The sequence below is a fragment of the Loxodonta africana genome, chromosome 21, assembly GCF_030014295.1.
Source record: "Loxodonta africana isolate mLoxAfr1 chromosome 21, mLoxAfr1.hap2, whole genome shotgun sequence".
NCBI classification, from domain to species: Eukaryota; Metazoa; Chordata; class Mammalia; order Proboscidea; family Elephantidae; genus Loxodonta; species Loxodonta africana.
In genome coordinates this window covers 66,899,791-66,921,807 of record NC_087362.1, presented here as the reverse complement: position 1 = coordinate 66,921,807, position 22,017 = coordinate 66,899,791, and the positions used below count along the sequence as shown (strand labels likewise).

Genomic DNA, 22,017 nt, shown 5'->3' with positions numbered 1-22,017 from the left:
GGCGTATAAATTGTGCCCCTGAGTTTGTCCTGGCTGGAGGATGGGCTTTCATTTTCCTGCACAAAGCAGTCATTGCTAACAGCCACCTGGTAGAGAAGGGGGCTTTCTGTTTTCGGAAGCTGCAGACAGAGCCTAGGGCAGTCCCCACATGTGTTGAAAGGGAAAGCCCATCAGAGGGGGGAGCACACGGAAATGGTGAGAGGGATGTGAGGGCATCTGCGTGCAGGTGGAGATGGCTCCGGGGAGCTGAGCCACAAGTAAGAGGGTTTGGAGGAGTTGGGGAAGTCCGGCATGCTGTAAGCACCTTTGGGGAGTTTCCAGTGCACCTGGTTCATAAAGGCTGGAGAGTCCTGCAGTAAAGACTCCTTTCCCCACCCTCTCTGCACCACAGGACTCCGCTCACAGAAACAGCAGTCTGAAGATTTGGGGTTGTTGACTCAGAGGCTTCAGTGGGGTTCTAGACCCCGAGGGAACCGATCGGAGGGCTTTTTTGCTGCCTGTTATGAATTGAACTGTGTCCCCCAAAAATATGTGTTGGAATCCTAACCTGTGGAAGGAGCCCTGGTGACACAATGGTTAAGTGCTCAGCTGCTAACCAAAAGACTGGCGGTTCTGACCCACCCACTGGCTCCTCAGGAGAAAGGCCTGGCAGTCTGCTCCCATAAAGATTAAGCCAGGAAAACACAATGGGACAGTTCTACTCTGTCACCTGGAGTTGCTACGAGTCAAAACCATTTCCATGGTAACTAACAACAACAACATACCTGTTCATGTAATCCCATTTGGGGGTAGGAGTTTCTTTGTTATGTTAATGAGACCCTATCAATGTAAGCTATATCTTAACCCAAATGACTTTTGAGGTATCAAAAGAGCAGATTAGACTCAGAGAGGGTGTCTAACCTGGGGGAAGAAGATGCCATGGGGAGGTCACCAAGGAACCCAGAGACTGAGCCAAGGACCTTCCCCAGAGCTGACAGAGAAAGCTTTCCCTTAGAGCCAGTGTCCTGGACTCTTGTCTCCTGAACTGTGAGCAGCTGAAGTGCCTATTCTTTAAAGCTACCGCTTGTGGTGTGTCTGATACAGCAGTAGCAGCAAACTAGGACACTGGCTGCTCTGGGTGCTCTGGATTCTGACTGTGGCGGTGCCATTCTGGGCTTTGTGACCCTGACCGATAGGCCCCTTTTCGAGGCCTCAGTTTCCCCATCTGTACTCTGAGAACTCAGTTTCCCCATCTGTACTTCTTAACTGGAAGTTCACACGTGGGCTTGCAGGAGTGAGCTTCATGACCCCCTGATGTTCAACGTGCAATTTCATCTATTTTATCATTTTCTGAGGAGACCTTCTCAGAGGGGTTGGGCCTCTGTGCGGGTCGGAACCTGATCTCTGGTCTGGTCCCAGCACTTGTGGTCCAAGAGACCTTATGGGCTTGTTCCCCTGCCTCGTGCTGCAGAGGCTCTCGGCCTGTGCATCCAGGAAGGACAAGCTGGTGCCATGTCTGAGAGCCCTGGCCTTCCTCTCAGGAGGCCGTGGTCCTTGCCAGCTGCACCTCTTTCTTGCCTCTCCTTTCACAGCCTTAGACTCCTTACCTTTAAAAAGGGGTCATAGCCCCCTTGCTGACCTCTTAGGGTTGTTGGGCAAGTCGCATAACCAGAGGACTGGTGGGACAAGGTGCAGGTGTGATGGGTAGAGTCCTTGTCGTGAACCCCTCTCACTCCCAGCCCTAACATCCGTAAGTTTTCATTGCTGGCTGCACAGGGCGGCCCCACCAGCAGCCTCTCCCAGACGACTATGGACTTCCCAGCTGGCCACCCTGTGCCAACAGGGGTCCTTGGCATTGGTCATAGGGGCAGACAGCTGCCTTCTGGATCCCCACAAGCTTATCTTGAGATCTTTGGTTGGCGGCGAACGGGAACAGTAGAATTTGGTGTGCTGTGCTTGGGATGGGGGAGAGAGAGTTGCCCCCCTCCCAGCGGTAGCCAGGTTTGACCTGCTCAGCTGGCTTCACGCCATTTTCTGGAATCAAAGCTTTGTCTGTGTACACAACCACAGAGGGTCTTGCCAGTCCCCTGGCTTCCTATGCATGTATGGCTGAGAGCATTGAGAAGCAGGCAGGTTCCCTGCGGGGGCCCTTGCTGGCGGGTGGGGAGATTCTGCCTGCCTCTTCTTGGCCTGAGTGGCTGTGGAGGGGAGGAATGGGTTCTGGGGTTCAAGGAGCCCGGAGCTTCTCACTTTCCCTCCCAGCTGCGATCAGAAAGCTACCCGTTTCACTGGACAGTTGCAGAGAGTTGCAAGATTCGCCAGGAGCCTTGTAAGCAAGCCCTTCTAGAACCCACGTGGGTGTCCACTTGTGTTTGCTTCAATGTGTTTGTTTCAAAATGCTTTGCTGTTGTTTGTTATATGCTGTTATTTCTGATTGTGGAAGTAATAATGCATGCTTATGGCGCACAGTCTGAGGACTTGGAGTCCAGTGCTCGGCGACAATCCCTGGGAGCATTTTGGCGCCTGTTTCTCTAGACACGTCCCTCTGACTACAATGCACGCAGACACACGCCGATAATTTTAGGATGGAATTGCATTCTCTCTGCTGTTCAGCAACTGCTTTTCTCTTTCAAGAAAATGCGGGGAATGTTTTTGCGAGTCAGTAAATACAGAGCTGCATTTGGTCGTCCAGTACGTACTCATCGAGCACCCCCTCTGTCAGGCATTGACGCAGGGGAGGTCAGATGGTAGCAAGCGCCGAAGAGAAAAATAAGGCAGGGAAGAGGGAGAGGCGATGGAGGAGGGGCCTGCAAGTTTGAATAGAGTGTTTTGAGAAGACCTCATCCAGGTGAAAGTGAGCAGAACCTGAAGGAGGAGAGGGAGGGAGGGAATATTCAGGGAAAAAGAATTCCAAGCAGAGGGACCAGCAAGTGCAAAGGCCCTGAGGTGGGGCGTACTGAGCTTCTTCAAGAAACAGTAAGGAAAGCCAGTGTGGCTGGAGCAGAGTAAGCAAAAGGGACTAATTGATGAGTCAGGGAGGTAACGGGGGCTGGCAGATCGTGTGGGGCTTTGTAGGGCATTGGTAGGGCTTTGGAAAATTGAGGGGAGGTATATTTTACAAGCAAGGGTAGAAGCAGAGAATAGAGAACTACTGCTATAACTTGGTGAGAGAGGACGGTGGCCCAGAGCACAGGTAGACGTGGAGCAGGCGAGAGCTTGTTGGCTTCAGAGTCTGTTTTGAAGGTGGAGCCAACAGGATGTACTGATGGATCGGATGGAACGTCTGAAAGAGAAGAGTCAAGGATGGCTCTGGGGTTTTTGGCATGACCTGCTGGGATGACAGAACTGTCATTTTGGAATACAGGGAAGTCAGGGAGGACAAGTTCGGGGAGGCCAGGAGTTTGAAATGCCTGGTAGGTGTCTTGGTGGAGGTGCCAAGGAGGCAGTGGGGTCATGTCAGTCTTTCTAATGGAGTAGCAGCTTTTTAAAAGTTCAGTTTATTTTTAGTCACGTTCTTGGTTAAAAAGAGATGAAAGCAGAGAAGGCCTGAGCGCAGTGTATTCCAACAGTCCAGAACGCTGGAGAGTGAAAGGGACAGCTCCGCAGCTCCCATTCGTTCCATGCCCCGCGGACTATCACTGCTGTTAAGTGTTGTGTGTCTGTCCAGAGCTGTTCTGTGTGCAGACAGGTGGGGACTATGTGCCTTTTTTTGTTTATTAACACAGCAGAATAGGACTCCCGGCTCTGTTCCTCACTTGCTCCCCACCATCAGTGCTCTGCCGACCCTGGTAGCCCCTGCTCCTGGACAGCACCTCTAATTTTTCTTGGTTCTTTCATGAGCGCCTTCTTATGGGACCCTCCTGGCCCTCCTGTGCTGCAGGCAGGGCAGGCTTGTGCCCCCATTTTACAGATGTGGCCTCTGAGACCTGTCAACACAGGTCTAGTGACGCGTAAAGCTAAGTTTCAGAGTAAGCTAAGTATTCTGGTTGCCCAGGGATGTGACCCTGATTCTGCCCAATTGAGGGCCGATGCCTGTGAAGGCTTTGAAGGAGAGGCAGCATTTGCGCTGGTTCCGAGGGACCAGTCAGACTTGCCCTGGCAGGGCAGGGAGGAGGGCTGTCCAGGCACAGGAGGCAGCACAGGCCAGGGCTGGGAGGCTCATGACAGGTGGCCCAGCCATGAGGGGAGAGGTGAGAAGTTTCTCTAGGCTGCGTTATGGGGGCGGGAGGCAGGTGGAGAAGGGGGCTAGGAGATGAGAAAGGGAGGCCCAGTGGTGGCCTAGGAGCAGGAAGATGATGTCTGCAAGCTGTTTTCTCCAGAGAGCTCAAAGGAGTGGGGTGGACTGTGTGTGGTGTCTGTGTGTATGGATGTGTGTGTGTATGGGTGTGTGTATATGGGCATGTATGTTTATGGGTGTATGTGTCTGCATGTGTGTGTGTGTATGGGCATGTGTGTGTATGGACGTGTGCGTGTATAGGTGTCTGTGTGTATGGGCATGTATGTGTGTGTGTATAGGTGTGTGTGTGTATGGGCATGTATGTATGTGTGTATAGGGGTGTGTGTGTGGGCTGTATGTGTATGGGTGTGTATGTGTGTGTATAGGTGTGTGTACACACACGTACACATGTGTGCACAGCAGGACGATCCAAGAGACTGGCCCAAACCATTGTTCTCCTTGCCTCTTTGCTGATACCTCTCCAGAAAATGAGGACTCCTGGGATATACAAAATGAGGGTCTTATTACACCTATTTCTGAAGTTAGGAAAAGCAGGAAGCCCCAGTGCTTCACTCGCCAAGGCTGTGGGCGAGGAAACCCGGCCTCCCAGGTCTCCAGACCAGCCTGGTTTCCAGTGGGGCTGGCCCAGCCTGGGCAGGAGAGCTCATCCATCCCCTGCAGCCAGGGGGGCCTGGGCTGGGGGCACCACTCTTGGTCCACAGATGACAGTGCCGTCTGTCATAAGCAGCCTGGCTCTTGGCCGCCCTGCTCAGCAGGGCACACATGCTGGACCCTGGCAGCAGACCCAGGGCCTGTCCCAGGGCCAGGAGCTGCTGGCAGGAACAGCCCCAGCTGCTTGGGGATCACAGTCACACCACAGCCTTTCTGCCTCTCATTATCAGCACTTGGCTCTCTGGCACGGCGGTTAGCAGTGTGGTGAGTTAGCAGTGTAGGAGGTTAGCAATCTCCATGATCCTTGTAATATTTGAACCCATTGTTGAGGCTATTGTGTTAGTCTATCTCACTGAAGGTTTCCCTCATTTCGCTGCCCCTCTGCTTTACCAAACAGGATGTCCTTTTCTTAGTGATTGGTCTTTCCTGATGATATGTCCAAAGTAAGTGAGCCAAAGTCTCACCACCCTCACTTAAGTAGCATTCTGGCTGTATTTCTTCTAAGGCTGATTTCTTCGTTCTTTTGGCAGTCCATGGTATATTCAGTATTCTTTGCCAGCACCACAATTTGAATGCATCAGTTCTTCTGTCTTCCTTTTTTGCTGTCCAATTTTTGCGTACGTATGAGGCTGTTGAAAAGACTATGGTGACTTGGCTCAGGTGCACCTTAGTCATCAAAGTGACTTCTTTGCTCTTTAGAACTTTAAAGCAGTGTTTGGTAGCACATTTGCCCAGTGCAATATGTCATTTGATTTCTTGACTGCAGCTTCCATGGATGTTGATTGTTGATCCAAGTAGAATGAAATCTTTGACAACTTCCGTTTTTTCCATTGTCTCATTTTACTTTCACAGGGGCCCTACTCGGCAGGTGAGTAAACTGAGGTGCAGACAAGCGAAAATAATTTGTATAAGGCCACACATTGTAAAGTACAGGAAACAAGGCTGAAACCCAGATCTGACTGGCAACTTGGGGGAGTCCATTCACTTCTCTAAGCCTCCATTTCCTCCTGGCCAAAGCGGAGAGAGCAACAGTGCCAACCCAGCTCGTAGGGTTGTTGGGGGTGATTAGTTAGTAACACACCTAAAATGCTTAGCAGAGCACTTGGCATATGGCATGTACTTACTAAATGCTGGCTATTATCTCCAAGTCCTTTATATTTGTGACCTCAGTTACCCCCACGCTTCTACAATCTCGTGGAATCTTGGTCTCTGCTGCAGAAACTTCTCTGAACACTAGTAGGAGAATTCCAGTCAAGCCAACAGCAAACTCTTGAAGCCCCAGGTCTGCCCAGCCCTGGACAGTCTGCCCTGCACTGGGTCATCTCCTCCTGAAAGCTCTGACTGCCAATAGTTTGAGATTAGGGAGGATTCTGGGTAATGCCAGGCTTTACTGTTTTCTGTAGGTCTTTTTTTTTTTTTTTTTCTTTTCTATTGGCAGCCATTTTTCCCCCATGGCCAGAAATCACAATCAAGAAACATAAGCCTTAGGGGAGCAGCTGCACTGGGTGGGCAGAGCGTCCCTTGGGCCGTGAGAGTGCTTTTTCGTCTGTCCTCACCTGCTGTCTGCCTTGCTCTGGTCTCCCCCCTCCCCCTCTCCATCTTCCTACCTGTGGGAACCAACCTGACCTCTTCAGAGGCAGAGGACTTTCATCTTGGGCTCTTTAAATCTTGTCGGTCCCAAAGCATGGTCTACCTGCTTCTGAGGGCATGGGGTTTGAGGTGGTAAGGGGGTAGATATCTTGTATTTTAATGGTTTTGTATTTAACATGAATTGCATAGATAAGGAGCCCTGGTGGCACGGTGGTAAAGAGCACGGTTGCTAACCAAAATATTAGCAGTTCAAATCCACCAGCCACTCCTTGGAAACGTATGGGGCAGCTCCACTCTGTCCTGTGGGGTCGCTATGAGTCAGAATCAACTCGATGGCAACAGGTTCTTTTTTTGCAGGGGCGGGGGGGGAGGTTATATAGATAAAAAATAGCTTTAGGATATCACACCCATGATTTCACTGATCTTATTGCTTATGGCAAGAATAGGTTAAAAAGAGAGCAAGACAATTTACAGAGAAGTGTTAGGTAATACCACCACTTGTCTATCAGCTTATGATACTGTGGTGGCTTGCATATTGTTATGATCTTGGAAGCTTTCCCACTGGTATTTTAAATATCAGCAGGGTCACCCATGGTGAACAGGTTTCGCTGGAGCTTCCAGACTAAGACAGGCTAGGAGGAAAGTCTTGGTAATCTACTTCTGAAAACTAGCCAGTGAAAACCTTATGGATCACAACAGAATATTGTCCAATATAGTGCTGGAAGATGAGCTGCTTAGATTGGAAGGCACTCAGAACAGACAGTGGTGGAAACAATGGACTCAAGCACACCAACAGTCCTGAAGATGGTGTGGGACTGGGCAACATTTCGTTCTGTTGTACATGGGGTTGTCATGAGTTGGCGCCAACTCCATGGCACCTAATAACAATTAAGTAATAATAGCATCCCAGGAGGGACTGAAGCTTGGAAGAAAGCGAGGTTGCTGAGGTGACATCCCAGGAAGTGGACTTTGCTGGCCCATTTCTGGTCCCCATCGTGGCTGGCTGTGTTTCTAGAACAGGAACAGGGAAGACCCATCTTTGGGAGTTATTTGCACCCCGTCGGGCCTGGGGCCTGAGGCCTGGAGGAAGGGAACATGGTGGCTTTAGAAGGTCTGATGTCCTTCCTGCTACACCCTGCCATTCTGCTCTCTGCTGGCCATTCACCTTCCTGATAGATAGCAAATCCCCAAGCTCAGAAGACAAGGTCTAGCTGAAGTCCGCAGGATATGGGGAGCAGAAGGCTCAGGGCTGCTGTTCCCCAAAAGAAACAGCAGGGATGTACAGTTAGGAGCACACTGGTTACATCTCAAGCAGATGAAAAATAGTGAGAACTCTGAGGAATTTTAATTGCCGCTCCGTCTTTGGAGTCATGAAGGCCTGGTCTTTGGGGACGCAACTGGCAAGCCAGTTCTGCATCCACAGCCCTTGGAGCCTACCTTCCCCTGCCCCCCACCCCTCAGCTCGCTTGGCTCTCAGAGTTGAGCTGGGCTGGGGCGGAGGCTTGTGGTGGTGGCCTCAGCACAGCTGGGCTGCGGAAGCTTCTGTCCTTCCTCTGGCTTCCGTGCTCGACTGGAAGTCTTGGATTTGTGTTTTAGGCGACCCTGTATTGGCTCTGGAGTCCGTGGGTGGTGCAAGCAGTTAACATGCTGAGCTGCTAACTGAAAGGTTGGAGGTTCAAGTTCACCCAGAGGCACCTCAGAAGACATGCCTAGCAATCTACTTCCAAAGAATCAGCCATCGAAAACCGTATGTAGCACAGTTCTACCCCAACACACATAGAGTCGCCATGAGTCAGGCTGACTTGGCAGCAACTGGTTTGGTGTTGGTTCAGGTTGCTGTGAGAATCAGAGCTTTTAGTTTCCCGTAAGAGCTACCCTGTCTGAATTGTTATAAGCAACGAGGGCTTTTTTTTTTTTTTTTCGAAATTGAACTTTAGATGAAGGTTTACAGTTAGTACACACATTGTTGTGTGACATTGTTTAACAACCCCACGACATGTCAACACTTTCCCTTCTCAACCCTGGATTACCTATTACCAGCTTTCCTGTTCCCTCCTGCCTCCTAGTCCCTGCGCCATGGCTGGTGCACCCCTTTAGTCTTGTTTTGTTCCGTGGGCCTGTTCAATCTTTGGCTGAAGAGTGAACTCCAGGAGTGACCTCATTACTCAGCTGAAAGGGTGTCCAGGGGCCATACTCTCAGGGTTTCTTTAGTCTCTGTCAGGCCAGCAAGTCGGTCTTTCTTTCTGATTTAGAATTTTGTTCTGCATTTTTCTCTAGCTCATTTTTCTCTATTGTGATCCCTGTCAGAGCAGTGAGTGGTGGTAGCTGGGCACCATCTAGTTGTACAGGACTCAGTCTGGTGGAGGCCGTGGTAGATGTGGTCCATTAGTCCTTTGGACTAATCTTTCCCTTATATCTTTAGTTTTCTTCATTCTTCCTTCCTCCTGAAGGGATGAGACCAGTGTAGTATCCTAGATGGCTATTCACAGGCTTTTAAGACCCCAGATGCTACTCACCAAAGTAGAATGTAGAAAATTTTCTCTATAAACTATGTTATGCCATTTGAGCTAGATGTGCCCTGAGATCGTAGTTCCCACAGCCCTCAGCCCAGCAATTTGGTCCCTCAGGGAGTTTGGATGTGTCTATGGAGCTACCATGCCGTTGCCTTGTACAGGTTGTGCTGGCTTCCCCAGTATTGTGTTCTGTCTTACCTTTCACCAAAGTTACCACTTATATGTTGTCTGTTAAGTATTTTTCCAGCCCCGTCCCTCCCCTCCCTCGTAACCATCAAAGATTATTTCTTTTTGTACGTAAACCTTTTCATGAGTTTTTACAGTAGTAGTCTCATACGATATTTGTCCTTTTGTGATTGACTTATTTCACTCAGCATAATGCCTTCCAGATTCATCCGTGTTATGAGATGCTTCACAGATTCATCATTGGTCTTTATCATGGCATAATACTCCATTGTGTGTATGTGCCACAGTTTATCCATTCATCTGCTGATGGGCATCTAGGTTGTTTCTGTCTTTTTGCCATTGTGAACAATGCTGCAGTGAACATGGGTGTACATATATCTATTCGTGTGACAACTCTTATTTCTCTAAGATCTATTCCTAGGAGTGGGATTGCTGGATCATATAACATTTCTATTTCTAGCTTTCTAAGGAAGTGCCATATCATTTGCCAAAATGGTTGTATCATTTTGCATTCCCACCAGCAGTGCATAAGAGTTCCAATCTCCCCGCAGCCTCTCCAACATTTGTTATGTTATTTTCTGTTTTATTGATTCATGCCAGTAATGCTGGGGTAAGATGGTATCTCACTATAGTTTTAATTTGCACTTCTTTGATGGCTAGAGATCGTGAGCATTTCCTCATGTGTCTGTTGACTGCTTGAATGTCTTCTTTGGTGAAGTGCCTGTTCATTTCCTTTGCCCATTTTTTAATTAGATTATTTATTTGTCTTTTTGTTGTAGAGGTGTTGGATTTTCTTGTGGATTTCAGAGATTAGACCTTTATCTGATTTGTAATAGCCAATTTTTTTTCCCCAGTCTGTAGGTTCTCTTTTTACTCTTTTGGTGAAGTGTTTTGATGAGCATAAGTGTTTAATTTTTAGAAGATCCCAGTTATCTAGCTTATTCTCTGGAGCTTGTGTGTGGGTCATTGTGGTTTGTATCCAGTTAATGCCGTGTATTAGGGCCTGTAGTATTGATACTGTTTTTTCTTCTATGAACTTCATAGTTTTTGGCTTTATATTTAGGTCTTTGATTCATTTTGAGTTAGTTTTTATATACGGTGTGAGGTTTGGGTCCTTTTTCATTTTTTTTGCACATGGACATCTAGTTTTGCCGGCACCATTTGTTAAAAAGATTGTCTTTTCCCCATTTGATGGATTTTGGGCCCTTGTTGAAGATCAGGTGACCGTAGGTGGATGGATTTACATCTGGGTTCTCAATTCCATTGGTCAGTATATCTGTTGCTGTACCAGTACCAGGCTGCTTTGACTACTGTAGCTGTATAGTAGGTTCCGAGGTCAGGTAGTGAGAGCCCTTCTACTTTATTCTTCTTCAGTAACCCATTCCCATTGCCGTCGAGTTGATTTAGTGCTTTGCTTATCTGGGGCTTCTTTCGCTTCCATATAAAGTTAATGATAAGTTTTTCCATCTCTTTAAAGAAAATTGTTGGTATTTGGATTGGGATTGCATTGTATTTGTAAATTGCTTTGGGTAGAATTGTCATTTTCACAATGTTGAGTCTACCTATCTATGAGCATGGTATGTTTTTTCCATTTATGTAGATCTCTTTTGGTTTCTTGCAGTAGTGTTTTGTAGTTTTCCTTGTATAGATCTTTTACATCCCTGGCTAGATTTATTCCAAAGAATTTTATTTTTTTTAGGGGCTGTTATAAATGGTATTGTTTTCCTGATTTCCTTTTCATCATTCTCTTTATTGGTGTATAGGAATCCACCCAATTTTTATATATCATATCTGGCTACTCTGCTGAATCTCTCTATTAGTTCCAGTAGTTTTCTGCAATGAGGGCATTTTAGTGTCTTCTGTAACCAGCCCATTCCCAGGAAAGGCGGGTAAGCGTGGAGCTGGCTTCAGGGTTCCTCCAACAGATAGTAAGTGCATAAGACCTGATGATTTGCTCCCGTAAAGATTACAGCCTAAGAAACCCTATGGGGCAGTTCTACTCTGTCACATAGGGCGGCTATGAGTCAGAATCCACTCGATGGCACCCAGCAACAATAATAATTACGTCAGGAAGGAGCCCTGGGGGTGCAATGATTAAGCACAAGACTGCTAACTGAAAGGTTGGTGGTTCAAACTTACCCAGCCCCTCTGCAGGAGAAAGACCTAGTGATCTGCTCCTATAAGGATCACAGCCTAGAAAACCCCAGTGGGGCAGTTCTACCCTGTCACATGGAGTTGCTGTGAATCAAAAATTGACTCAACGGCACCCAACAGCAATAACAACTATGTCAGGGACTGTTCTAGATCTTGGGGACTCATAGGAGAGCAAAACAGACCCATATCCCTGTCTTCGGGAACCTACTTCTGGAGACAGTGGGACCTGAGGGCTTGACCACGAGCCTCCTGTCTAGGTGCCGGCCTTTGCCTCAGTCTGTATGCTTCCTTCTCAAGCAAGCTGTCTCTAGGAAGCTGGAGACACAGCCCTGGCCTTAGAGAGGTTTCCTGCCAGCTCCCATAAGAAAAACCCCAGGGAAGGATTCTAATTGTCTGAGTTGCAGCTGGGGGGGTGGGGCGGGGCATGGTGGGAGCTGGGCAGGCAGACTGTGGCCACCATCAGGTCAGCTGTGGCTGAGGAAGGCTGGATGTCCACAGGGAGTGGCTGAGTTCTCTGCCCACATTTTCACTCCTTAAAGAGGAGACGTCATTTCGCTTTCCTTGTGGTCTGGGTTCTGATGATATTCATGGGGAGGAACGAGTTTGTTTTTCTTGAATACCTTGCCTTTCCCCCTTCTTCCTGACCTTTGGACCGTGATTATATTGCAGCACTGGTTTGCATGTTATATATGGCTGGGGGGGCGGGGTGGTGAGTCCCGGCACTATTGACTGGCCATGCTAGTGGGCAAAGTGGGCTCTGGAAGCCAGAGAAAGGCCTCAGGTTAGAGGCACAAGTTAGAGACGTGGAAACTGAGGCCCAGAAAGTGTTTTTTCTCCTGGTCTCTTGTTTCCTGGGTGTAGCCCTGGAGAAAAACTCTCCCTCACTGCTGGAATTGGCCTGGGACCCCAGAAGACCTGGGCTTGAGGGAACCGTGAGCATCATCTTGACCCATGGGCCGTTCTGGAGAAGAGGAGGCTGAGGCCTGGAGGCTTTGAACCTGGCTCTGCCGCCTGCTCTGTGAGACTTTGGATGAGTTACCATCTCCTGGCTAAGCCTCAGCTTTCTCTTTTAAAGTGGGTTATTGCATAGGGTTTTAATAGCCCAAGTAACATGCATATATTCATCTGTTACAAATTAGAACAGTTCAGATCACCTCCTCTGCCTCCTCTGTGTTCCCCCTCCCCTCCCTAGAGCTAACCGTGGTTGTCTTTTTCTATCTAGTTCCCTCCAAGTAGATGACTCCATGGTCCATGTGTATGTTTAAACCAGTTGCCTATTGAGTTGACCTGACTTATGGTGACCGTATGTGTGTCAAAGTGGAACTCGGCTCCATAGGGTTTTTAAAGGTGGATTTTTTTGGAAGTAGGTCACCAGGCCATTCTTCTGAGGTGCTTCTGGGTGGATTTGAGCCTCCAACCTTTTGGTTAGCAGCTGAGCGCGTTAACTGTTGCACCACCTAGGGACTCTGTGTATGTTTAGTGCCTTCTCAGATGTACAAGTAGCATCATGCTCCTTGTGTCTTCCTATACCTTGTCTTTTCACTCGCATCAGGCTTTCCTGGTCTACCTTGTTCTTTTAACCCCCTGTGTAGGATTCCGCTGCACAGATGTACGCCGTTTCCTCTGATGGGCGTTCAGGGTATTTTTGATTGCTGGTTGCCACAAACATCACTGCAGTTGACCGTGCCTTCTGGTGCACACGTGTGTGATGCCTGAGAGTGGACTTGACCATGCCTCCAGGTACACACGTGTGTGATGTCTGAGAATGGACTTGACCATGCCTCCTGGTGCACACGTGTGTGATGTCTGAGAATGGACTTGACCATGCCTCCTGGTGCACACGTGTGTGATGTCTGAGAGTGGACTTGACCATGCCTCCTGGTGCACACGTGTGTGATGTCTGAGAGTGGACTTGACCATGCCTCCTGGTGCACACGTGTGTGATGTCTGAGAGTGGACTTGACCATGCCTCGTGGTGCACATGTGTGTGATATCTGAGAGGGGACTTGACCATGCCTCTTGGTGCACATGTGTGTGATGCCTGAGAGTGGACCTGACTATGCCTCATGGTGCACATGTGTGTGATGTCTGAGAGTGGACACTGAGATGTGGACTTGACCGTGCCTCCTGGCACACACGTGTGTGATGTCTGAGAATGGACTTGACCATGCCTCCTGGTGCACACGTGTGTGATGTCTGAGAGTGGACTTGACCATGCCTCCTGGTGCACATGTGTGTGATGTCTGAGAGTGGACACTGAGATGTGGACTTGACCGTGCCTCCTGGCACACACCTGTGTGATGTCTGAGAATGGACTTGACCATGCCTCCTGGTGCACACGTGTGTGATGTCTGAGAGTGGACTTGACCATGCCTCCTGGTGCACATGTGTGTGATATCTGAGAGTGGACTTGACTATGTCTCTTGGTGCACACGTGTGTGATGTCTGAGAGTGGACTTGACTATGCCTCATGGTGCACATGTGTGTGATGTCTGAGAGTGGACTTGACCGTGCCTCGTGGTGCACGTTTGTGATGCCTGAGAGTGGACTTGACCGTGCCTCCTGGTGCACACGTGTGTGATGTCTGAGAGTGGACTTGACCGTGCCTCCTGGTGCACACGTGTGTGATGTCTGAGAGTGGACACTGAGATGTGGACTTGACCGTGCCTCCTGGTGTACACGTGTGTGATGTCTGAGGGTGGATACTGAGATGTGAACTTGACCATGCCTTCTGGTGCACACATGTGTGATGTCTGAGAGTACACACTGAGACGGGCACTTGCTGGCTTCAGGTTCTTGTGATGCTAGCATGTGAGAATGTTCCCGAGCACGTTGGAGGCAGGCACTGCATGAGGAGGAGACAGTCATGTTTAGCGCCCCCCTGTTTTGCATCAGACTCCATCCTCAGTTTTTTGTCTACATTTTCTCATTGACGCTTCTTTGACATCTGCATCCCCATTTTACAGAAGAGGAGAAGGGGGGTCAAGAGGTTAAGTCCCACATCCCACGTGTCACTCAGGTGCCAAGTGCAGGACTGGCTTGTAGCCCTGCCGCCCTGACATCTGGGTTACTTGGGATGCCAAGGAATGGAGCATCCCGGCCCTGTCAGTTTGTCATATTGTGGTGGCTTGGTGTTGTTGAGATACTGGAAGCTGTGCCACCGATCTTTCAAATCCCAGCAGGGTCACCTGTGGTGGGCAGGTTACAGCGGAGCTTCCAGACTAAGACAGACGAGGAAGAAAGGCCTGGCGATCTTCTGAAAATCAGGCCGTGAAAACCCTGTGGAACACAACAGAACACTGATACAGTGCTGGAAGAGGCAAACCAGGCAACATTTTGTTCTGTTACACATAAGGTGACCATGACTCAGAGTGGACTCAAAGGCAACTAACAACAAGCCCTGCCTCTGGGGCGGGGCCGTGAGGAAGACAAGCTCACTCTGTGCGAGGCCAGCCCCCATGGCGCCAGTTCCCTGGGAACTGGCCGGCTGCATCTGTGCAGTGCTAGGAAGAGAGCTTGTCAGGAATTTCCTGGGGCCGCTCTGGGGCCGGCCGCCTGGGTGTAAGGGTTCCAAGGACAGCCTGGGTCCTCTCCCCCACCCTTCTCTGTCTCTCCTACCCCGGAATGTCCCAGCTCCATGCATTCTTGGAATCTGTAAGTTGTGCTGTGTTTTGTGGGCACCAGGAGTTTCCTTTGAACCCCCGGGGCACCAACATCTGTTAGCTCTTAGAGAACAGAAAGATTGACAAAGAGCTGCTGGGGCAGGTGGGTGGGGGAAGATATTAAATTCAGGAGTCCAAAGTCTCAAACACAAAGAGGAAAAACCCAACCAGACTCCAGCTCGCTCCCCAAGGCCCAGCTTTGAAGTGGTTTTCCAGTCCCTGAGGCCTTATAAGGCATTGTGCCTGTGATGCTGGGCTCTGGGGTGGTGTTGGCCTCACACCCAGCATGCCCGGAGGAGCTGGCCTGTCTTCCTGGGGCCCCGAGTGGGGCAGAGGAGGGGCTCTGAGGGCCAGCAGAGGAGGCAGTGCTGGGACTCATGAGGGAGGCAGGTGGGCTCAGTCCTTTTGTCTGAGGGGCCGCCAAGCCTGGTCACAGGGCAGGTAGAGTTGGGGGATCTGGGTGATCTAGGAAGGTCTTGGTCAGAACTTGGAGCAGAGACTGAGGCTGACCATCCGGACAGCCAGAGGGAAGGAAGTCTGGTGTGACGAGGAGACAAAGGAAGCCATGAAGGCAGGTCGCTGCATACTAAGCCACATGCCCGGATGCTCTGTATAGCGCAGTGGTGAAGGGTGTGGACCCCAGATCCCAGTCTGCGTTCCGTCCCGTCTCTGTCACTTACTAGCTGTGTGACCTTGGGCAAGACACTTAACCTCACCGTGCCTCAATTTTCTCATCTGTAGAGTGGGGACAAAAATGGTGCTACCTCAAAGGATTGCCATGAGATTAAATGCAATGTACTAAAAACAATGCCTCGGGCAGGATGGGGGCTCTTTATAGAGATCTGTAAGGGCACCTTGGGTCTAGTGAGTCAGCTTCTTTCAGGAAAGTTCTGGTAGCCATTTGATAATAACAGTAGAAGAAGTAATATATATATATATATTTTTTTACTGATTTAGTGAACCTTGATTGTGGCACCAGGTGCAATGCTAAGTAAGCACTTTATAGACAATAGATTACTCAGTCCTCAAAACACCCTGCAATTCATTAGCGCTATCGTCTTTGTAGACAGATGCAGAAACTGAGGAGTGTTGGAGCTGAAGTTCTTTTACCCAGATGATGCAGCGTGTAGCAACAGAGCTGGGATTTGAACCAAGGTCTAGCCAACGCCAGGTCCGGGGCTCCCAGTGGGGCTCATGGCTGTCTCTGGGCCTTAGACTCCCTGCAGCTCCCACCTTCCTGCAGGATGGCACTAAAGGCCTAGCCTTGGACCTGGCATGTAGGGCTCCTGGCCAGGGCTGGGCCTGAGGCAGGGCCAGTCCCAAACCTAGTGGGGAGAGCTGTGGGAAACTTAAGTCCTGCTAGACTTGGCCGCTGACCCCACTAGAGCTGCTGGCTGGGTGATTTTTCTTGCTCTTCTTTAAATGTGATCCCTTGCAAGTGCCAGGACTCTGGGCCACCCTGCCCCATGCCCACGGGAGCTCTGCCCCTACTTCACGAGGTCGGCACTGGCACTTGGAGGGCCTGGCTGGAATCTGGGCTCTGCCCCTTGCTCGCCTCTGATCCAGAGCAGGCTGCCTGGCCTCTTGGAGCCTCTCCTCATTGAAAACACAGTCCGGTTCCAGGGGCTTTTGTGAGCACTCCGTTGGTTAGTGCTCTGCATGCCACGAGTGCTTGGGAATGACGGGGTGACTGTCGTTAGCATTATTTTCCTGTCTCATATGGTCCGTGAGGGTTGGGGACACGTTCTTTGTAGAAGACAATTATACCTCACACATAGCAGTTTTTGCAAGTCATTTTTGTGAGTATTGATTCCTTGAGAGGCAGAAAGAGCAAGGTTGCAAGGACGATTTAAGAAGTTAACATATCATATAAGTACACACATTTATATATAGATAGCACTTAGCGAGGACAGTGGAGGTTCAGTGGCAGAATTCCATTCCCGGCCAACGCACCTCGTGCACAGCCACCACCAGGGCTGGATTACCCAATAAGCAAGGTAGGCAAGGGCCCACTGGTGCCTTCCCACCAATCTGCTGTGCACCACTTCGTTTGTCCCCCACCACATCCAAGATGTGGTGAAACCCATGTGAAATTGCTCCCACAGATTAGCGAGTGAATACAATCAAGCTTGCACAGTACCTTGCTCAGTGCAAACTGGTGTGTACCGTGCTTCCTGGTTAATCCACCACTGGCCACCACCTGCCTCTCAGTGGAGGCTTGTGTGCTGCTGTGATGCTGAACAGGTTTCAGTGGAGCTTCCAGACTAAGACTAGGAAGAGAGGCCTGGTGATCTACTTCCAAAAATCAGCCAATGAAAAGTCTATGGAGTACAATGGTCTGATCCACAATTGGGATGTTGTGCACAGGGTCACCATGAACTGGGATCCACTTGATGGCAGCTAACAACAACATAATGCTCAGCGAGGTGCCTGGCTAGGAAATGCACAATGAGTGTTAGCTGTCTTATTATTGTCGTGATTTATTCCTGTGCCGTTTTTACACATGAGTAGACTGAGGCTGCAAGAAGGCAGTGGCTGTTCCCAGGGGCAAGAGTGAGGGAGGCGGTGGAGCCATGACTTGAACCTGTGTCTGGTTCAACATCCCATGCTGCCTCTGGTCTAGCAATTCTAAGCTTGAGGATTGTGGACACAAGCTCTGAGCTTGGTGGGAGATGTGAATTTTGAGCATTTCCCCTACACAGTGCTTCAGCAGACCATGGAGCTGGAGGTTTTCAGTGTTATACCGAGCAGGGCACAGTTTAGTGGTGAGGGGCCAACCCCAGAACTTGCCTGGACTCTGCTTTGTGAGTATGTCAAGAGCTTCATCCTCCCAGCAGACAGTTCTCCTCAAGGAGTGCTAAAGTCGTCATCAGAATGATGACTGGACTGCGCCACACACTGTGAGGCAGCATCGTTACAGGGGTCCCAGACGACTGTCTTCTTGGTGGTGACGTTTTGAGTCTTTAAATTCCTCCAACTGTGCCAGCAAAAAGACGCTAGGCCTCAGAAGGCTGTTGGACCTGCATGGTGCAGTCAGGGTGGTGGCCACGGTCATAGCGAGCTACCTCTGTGCAGAAGACCTCAGTGTGAGGTGGCCTTGTTTATTCCCTTGAAGACAGTCAGTCACCCGCACCTGTCAGGAAGCGCCGTCGGCCTGCCTTTCAGGGGAGGTGGCATTCGTCTTCCTCTGGCATGAAAGATCTGGTTTAATTGGCTGCCGGGGCGTCCCTGCCATCTAATGATGCCACCCGAGCGCATCCTTTTGCTGTCACCGTCTCCCAGTCTTCTGTCAACTCCAGCTCTGTTAACACAAACAACCAGTTTACAAGCCCAGGAAATGTTCGGTGATTATAATAATTGGCGGAGGAGGAGAGAGAAGCCCTCTGACTGGAGGAATCAAGTAGCTGGTTTTGAAGTTCGATGGGGCCCTGGGAGTCTGAATGACCACGTTTTACCAACCTTTAAGAAAGAGTGTGTAATGCCCCGGAACATTCTGAAAGAAGGGAGAGAACAGAGAAGACCCACCCTAACCCAGAAAAGGTTAGCTGCTTGTCTTAAAACACAAAATACAAACGCAGGACACCACCAGCTGTGTCCAGTTGATGATATCAGCTCTACAGAGCATCGTTTTTCTTCTTCCATCAAGACGAGCACTGAGCTTTCTTTAAAGATCTGAGATATTGGATTTCCCCTCCACCCCCAAGGAAGAGGGTTCTTTTTTTTTTTTTTCCTACTGTCACTTTTTTAAAATAAAGAGAATTTTGTGAAGGCGGCTGAGTTTGGGCTCTTCTTACAGCTTGTGGTTGCTGCCATGGCGTCATTCTGGGCATCAAGAGGGAAACGGGGAGTCTGACCTCCCAAACCGCTTTTCTTCCCTCAGAGAGGAACCATTCCTAAAGAAGGTTATTTGAAACACAACTCCCATGAGATGCTTTTGAAAAACAAACCTCCCTGGTCTAAATAGGTGTGGGGACTGCAGCATAGCTCTTGGGGAGCCTCAGTGGCTATTAGCACAGTTAAAGCCCTGATAGGTTCTGTAGAAAGAAACGAAGAAAACCGTTACTGTCGAGTCGACTCCCACTCATGGCGACCCACGTGTGTCAGAGTAGAACTGTGCTCACAGGGCTTTCAAGGGCTGATTTCTTGGAAGCAGATCTCCAGGCCTTTCTTCTGAGGCACCTCTGGGTGGACTTGAGCCTCCAACCTTTCAGTTAGCAACTGAGAGTGTTAACTGGCTTGCACCACCCAGGGACTTCCCTTGCAGTAAGGAAGGGGACTTCCCCTGCAGTAAGGGACGTTGTTTAACTTTGTTTAAGGCAATCTTCCTTGATCACAGGACTCTTTTTGGCAGAATGCCTATGTAAACACAGAACACAGTTTGATAAGCTCCGGTCTAGCCTTTTCTCTGTCTAGAGCCTTCCTGCTGGGGATGGGTCAGAGAGATGGGATATTTGTCTGGTGACATCCTGGAAATTTCCCAGCCTGTGGCACCAACCAAACTTCCTTTGCCATCCGGACGGCATGTGAGCAGCAGTCCGACCAGGCTGCTTGGAAGAAGCCCTGCCACGTGCAATGCGATGTCGAGCGTGTTTAACACATGCGTGGGACCGGGCAGGGCGTGTGCCCCGAACAGACTAGTTTCCTGGGAGGTGTGTGCATCCACGAGATGTGGGAGTGTCTTTAAAGGTCAGCTGGGGTGCAAGCATGTGGCTTCCAGAATGTTCTGCTGGAGAGTTAGGGTTTTATGGTAAGGGCAGAAGCCCTTCTGTCTTCTTTATAAACCTACCAGACAGTGGCCCAGGACTCTCCGTTGGAGGAAGAATCCAAGTTGAGGCCTCTTCTGGGGCCCACAGGGAAGGCTCCAGGTCGGGTTCTGTGTCCAAGCTGGCTCAAGGGGATGGATCAGGGACATTTTCTGATTTTGTCTTTGCAGACCCCAGGTAGAGGGTGGAGCCATCTTTCTAAGGGATAAGGAGGTCCTGTGTAGTGTTTCTTGGAGGGCTGTAGGCGGAGAAAACTTACTTCCTAAAAAGCACTGTGATAACCAATTTTTTAAGTGGCTACATCTCAGTTGACCTAAATTCCCACCAGAAAAATCAGAACAAGATGCTTGCTTCCTTGTGACCTGTGATACTGACCTTGAATGTCCCAAAGCTGTGTTCCTGCCTGACCGTGACAATGCCTTAATGTCCCTGCTTTGTCTTCTCCTAGGAGCTCACGGGCGAAGTCTTCAGAGAAACACTCAGCGAGGAGGAGGAGGAGGACTTTCGGCTGGAAGGTACTTGGAGTCAGTTGCTCTCTTCCTGGAGCAGTGAGGCGGCGGGAGGCGGTGTGTGGTCTGCCACTTGCCCCTTGTACTCTCCAGAAAACCTGCAGACAAAGCTGAGGAAAAGGACTCTGACTCTTGGTGAGGGGTTGGGGTGGGGTGGGATTGGGCATGAGGAGTAGAGGGAAGGGCAGCACTTCACAGGTCCAAGCACTGATTGGAGCCAGCCCACCCTTGCGTACACCCTGGCTCCTCTCTGTATTAGCTGTAGGACCTTGGACAAGTTGTTTAACCTCAGCTAACACCTTCTGGGGATAATAATAGGAGCTACCTTCTAGGGCTGTGTGTGAAGCCCCTCATTATATAAAGTAGCTATTTTGTTTCTCAATGTTTCCATTCACATCACTCACATGGTGCCCAAGTGTGTACACATGCACGCACGCACACGCACACACACTCGCATGCACACACACGCATACTCACACACACACGTACCAGCCAGCCTCTCCCCTCTCTCCTCTGTAGCTCTCACCCCTTCTTTTCTTCAAGAGTCTGTGCCATGTTATAGAAAGATGCTAGAAGAGAGGGTTGGCTGGCCGCTGGCCAGCTGGTTTGACTTTTGGGCAAGCCACATCACCTTTCTGAACCTTAGTTTCCACATCAGTAGACCAGGAATAAGGGCTTTTTCCCTGCTTAACTCCCAGATTGCGGGTAAGGAGCAGACGGCATCTGGAGCTGAAGTATTTGCTGAATGGAATAGCGTTTCCCTTTTTTATTCAGAATCAGAGAACCACCAAACTAGAACAGCCAGAGGACGGTGAAGGCCGCTCTGCTGAGGCAGGGGTGGGCAGCTGGCCAGAGAGCTGGGAGGCCATGGACCAGCAGTCACTGGGGGATCCAGACCTTGGGGTCCTGCAGGGCCTCGAGAGGAGAGCAGAGGCTCTCGAGGGGAGCCTGGGCCATACCTGAAGATTGTGACAACATCTGGCCCGAGAGCTGTTAGAAATGTAGAATCTCTGGCTTCAGCCCAGATATCCTGGATCAGAATCTACATGCTAACAAGTTGCCCAAATGATTCGTATACACACTCAAACACTGAGTCTGAGAAGCCCTGTTGTAGGACATTCTCTCAGTTGCTTAGAAGTTGGAGGCAGGCTGGGGATCCATGTTTCTATCAAGCACGATATCACAGTGGACTAAAGATATCACAGTGGACTAAACTTCGTTCAGATATGAGCAGGTCTCATGGGCAGAAAGCCCTGTCCAGCCTGTGGGGTATTTCCCTTGAGCATGTTTGCTTGTGGACCTGGTGCTTTCACTCAGGGGTGCAGTGGCTGTGATTTTCACCATTCCCCGAGCTCCCCCAAGTCTCGGCTGTCATCCTTGGCTCTGTGGATAGATGCCAGGATTTGGTGCCTAGAAAAGTTCTGTAGAATATAGGTCCTGGGAATTGACACTGATTCATGGATGTTCACACTTATTCCATTTATCTCTTGATTCACTCATTCATATGGTGACTTACCGGCCAGTTCATTCTTTTGTCCACCCATCACCCATTCGCTATCCACCCACCCACCCACCCACTTATCTATTTATCTACCCATCTACCCACCCAGACACAAATCCATAACCCATCCATCCAGCACTCTTATCCATCCATCCATCCATCCATCCATCCATCCATCCATCCATCCATCCATCCATCCATCCACCCATCCACCCATCCACCCATCCACCCATCCACCCATCCACCCATCCACCCACCCACCCATCCACCCT

General features: G+C 49.8%; 1 protein-coding gene across 1 annotated transcript in view; it reads left to right on the top strand.

Annotated features, from left to right (window-relative positions):
• The window catches only part of NKD1 (NKD inhibitor of WNT signaling pathway 1), a 112,814-nt gene that overhangs the window by 55,801 nt on the left and 34,996 nt on the right, over positions 1–22,017 (top strand). The window contains exon 4 of the mRNA XM_064273516.1: positions 20,184–20,250. Coding sequence (XP_064129586.1) covers positions 20,184–20,250 — 67 coding nt within the window. The remainder of the gene's footprint in view (positions 1–20,183; positions 20,251–22,017) is intronic.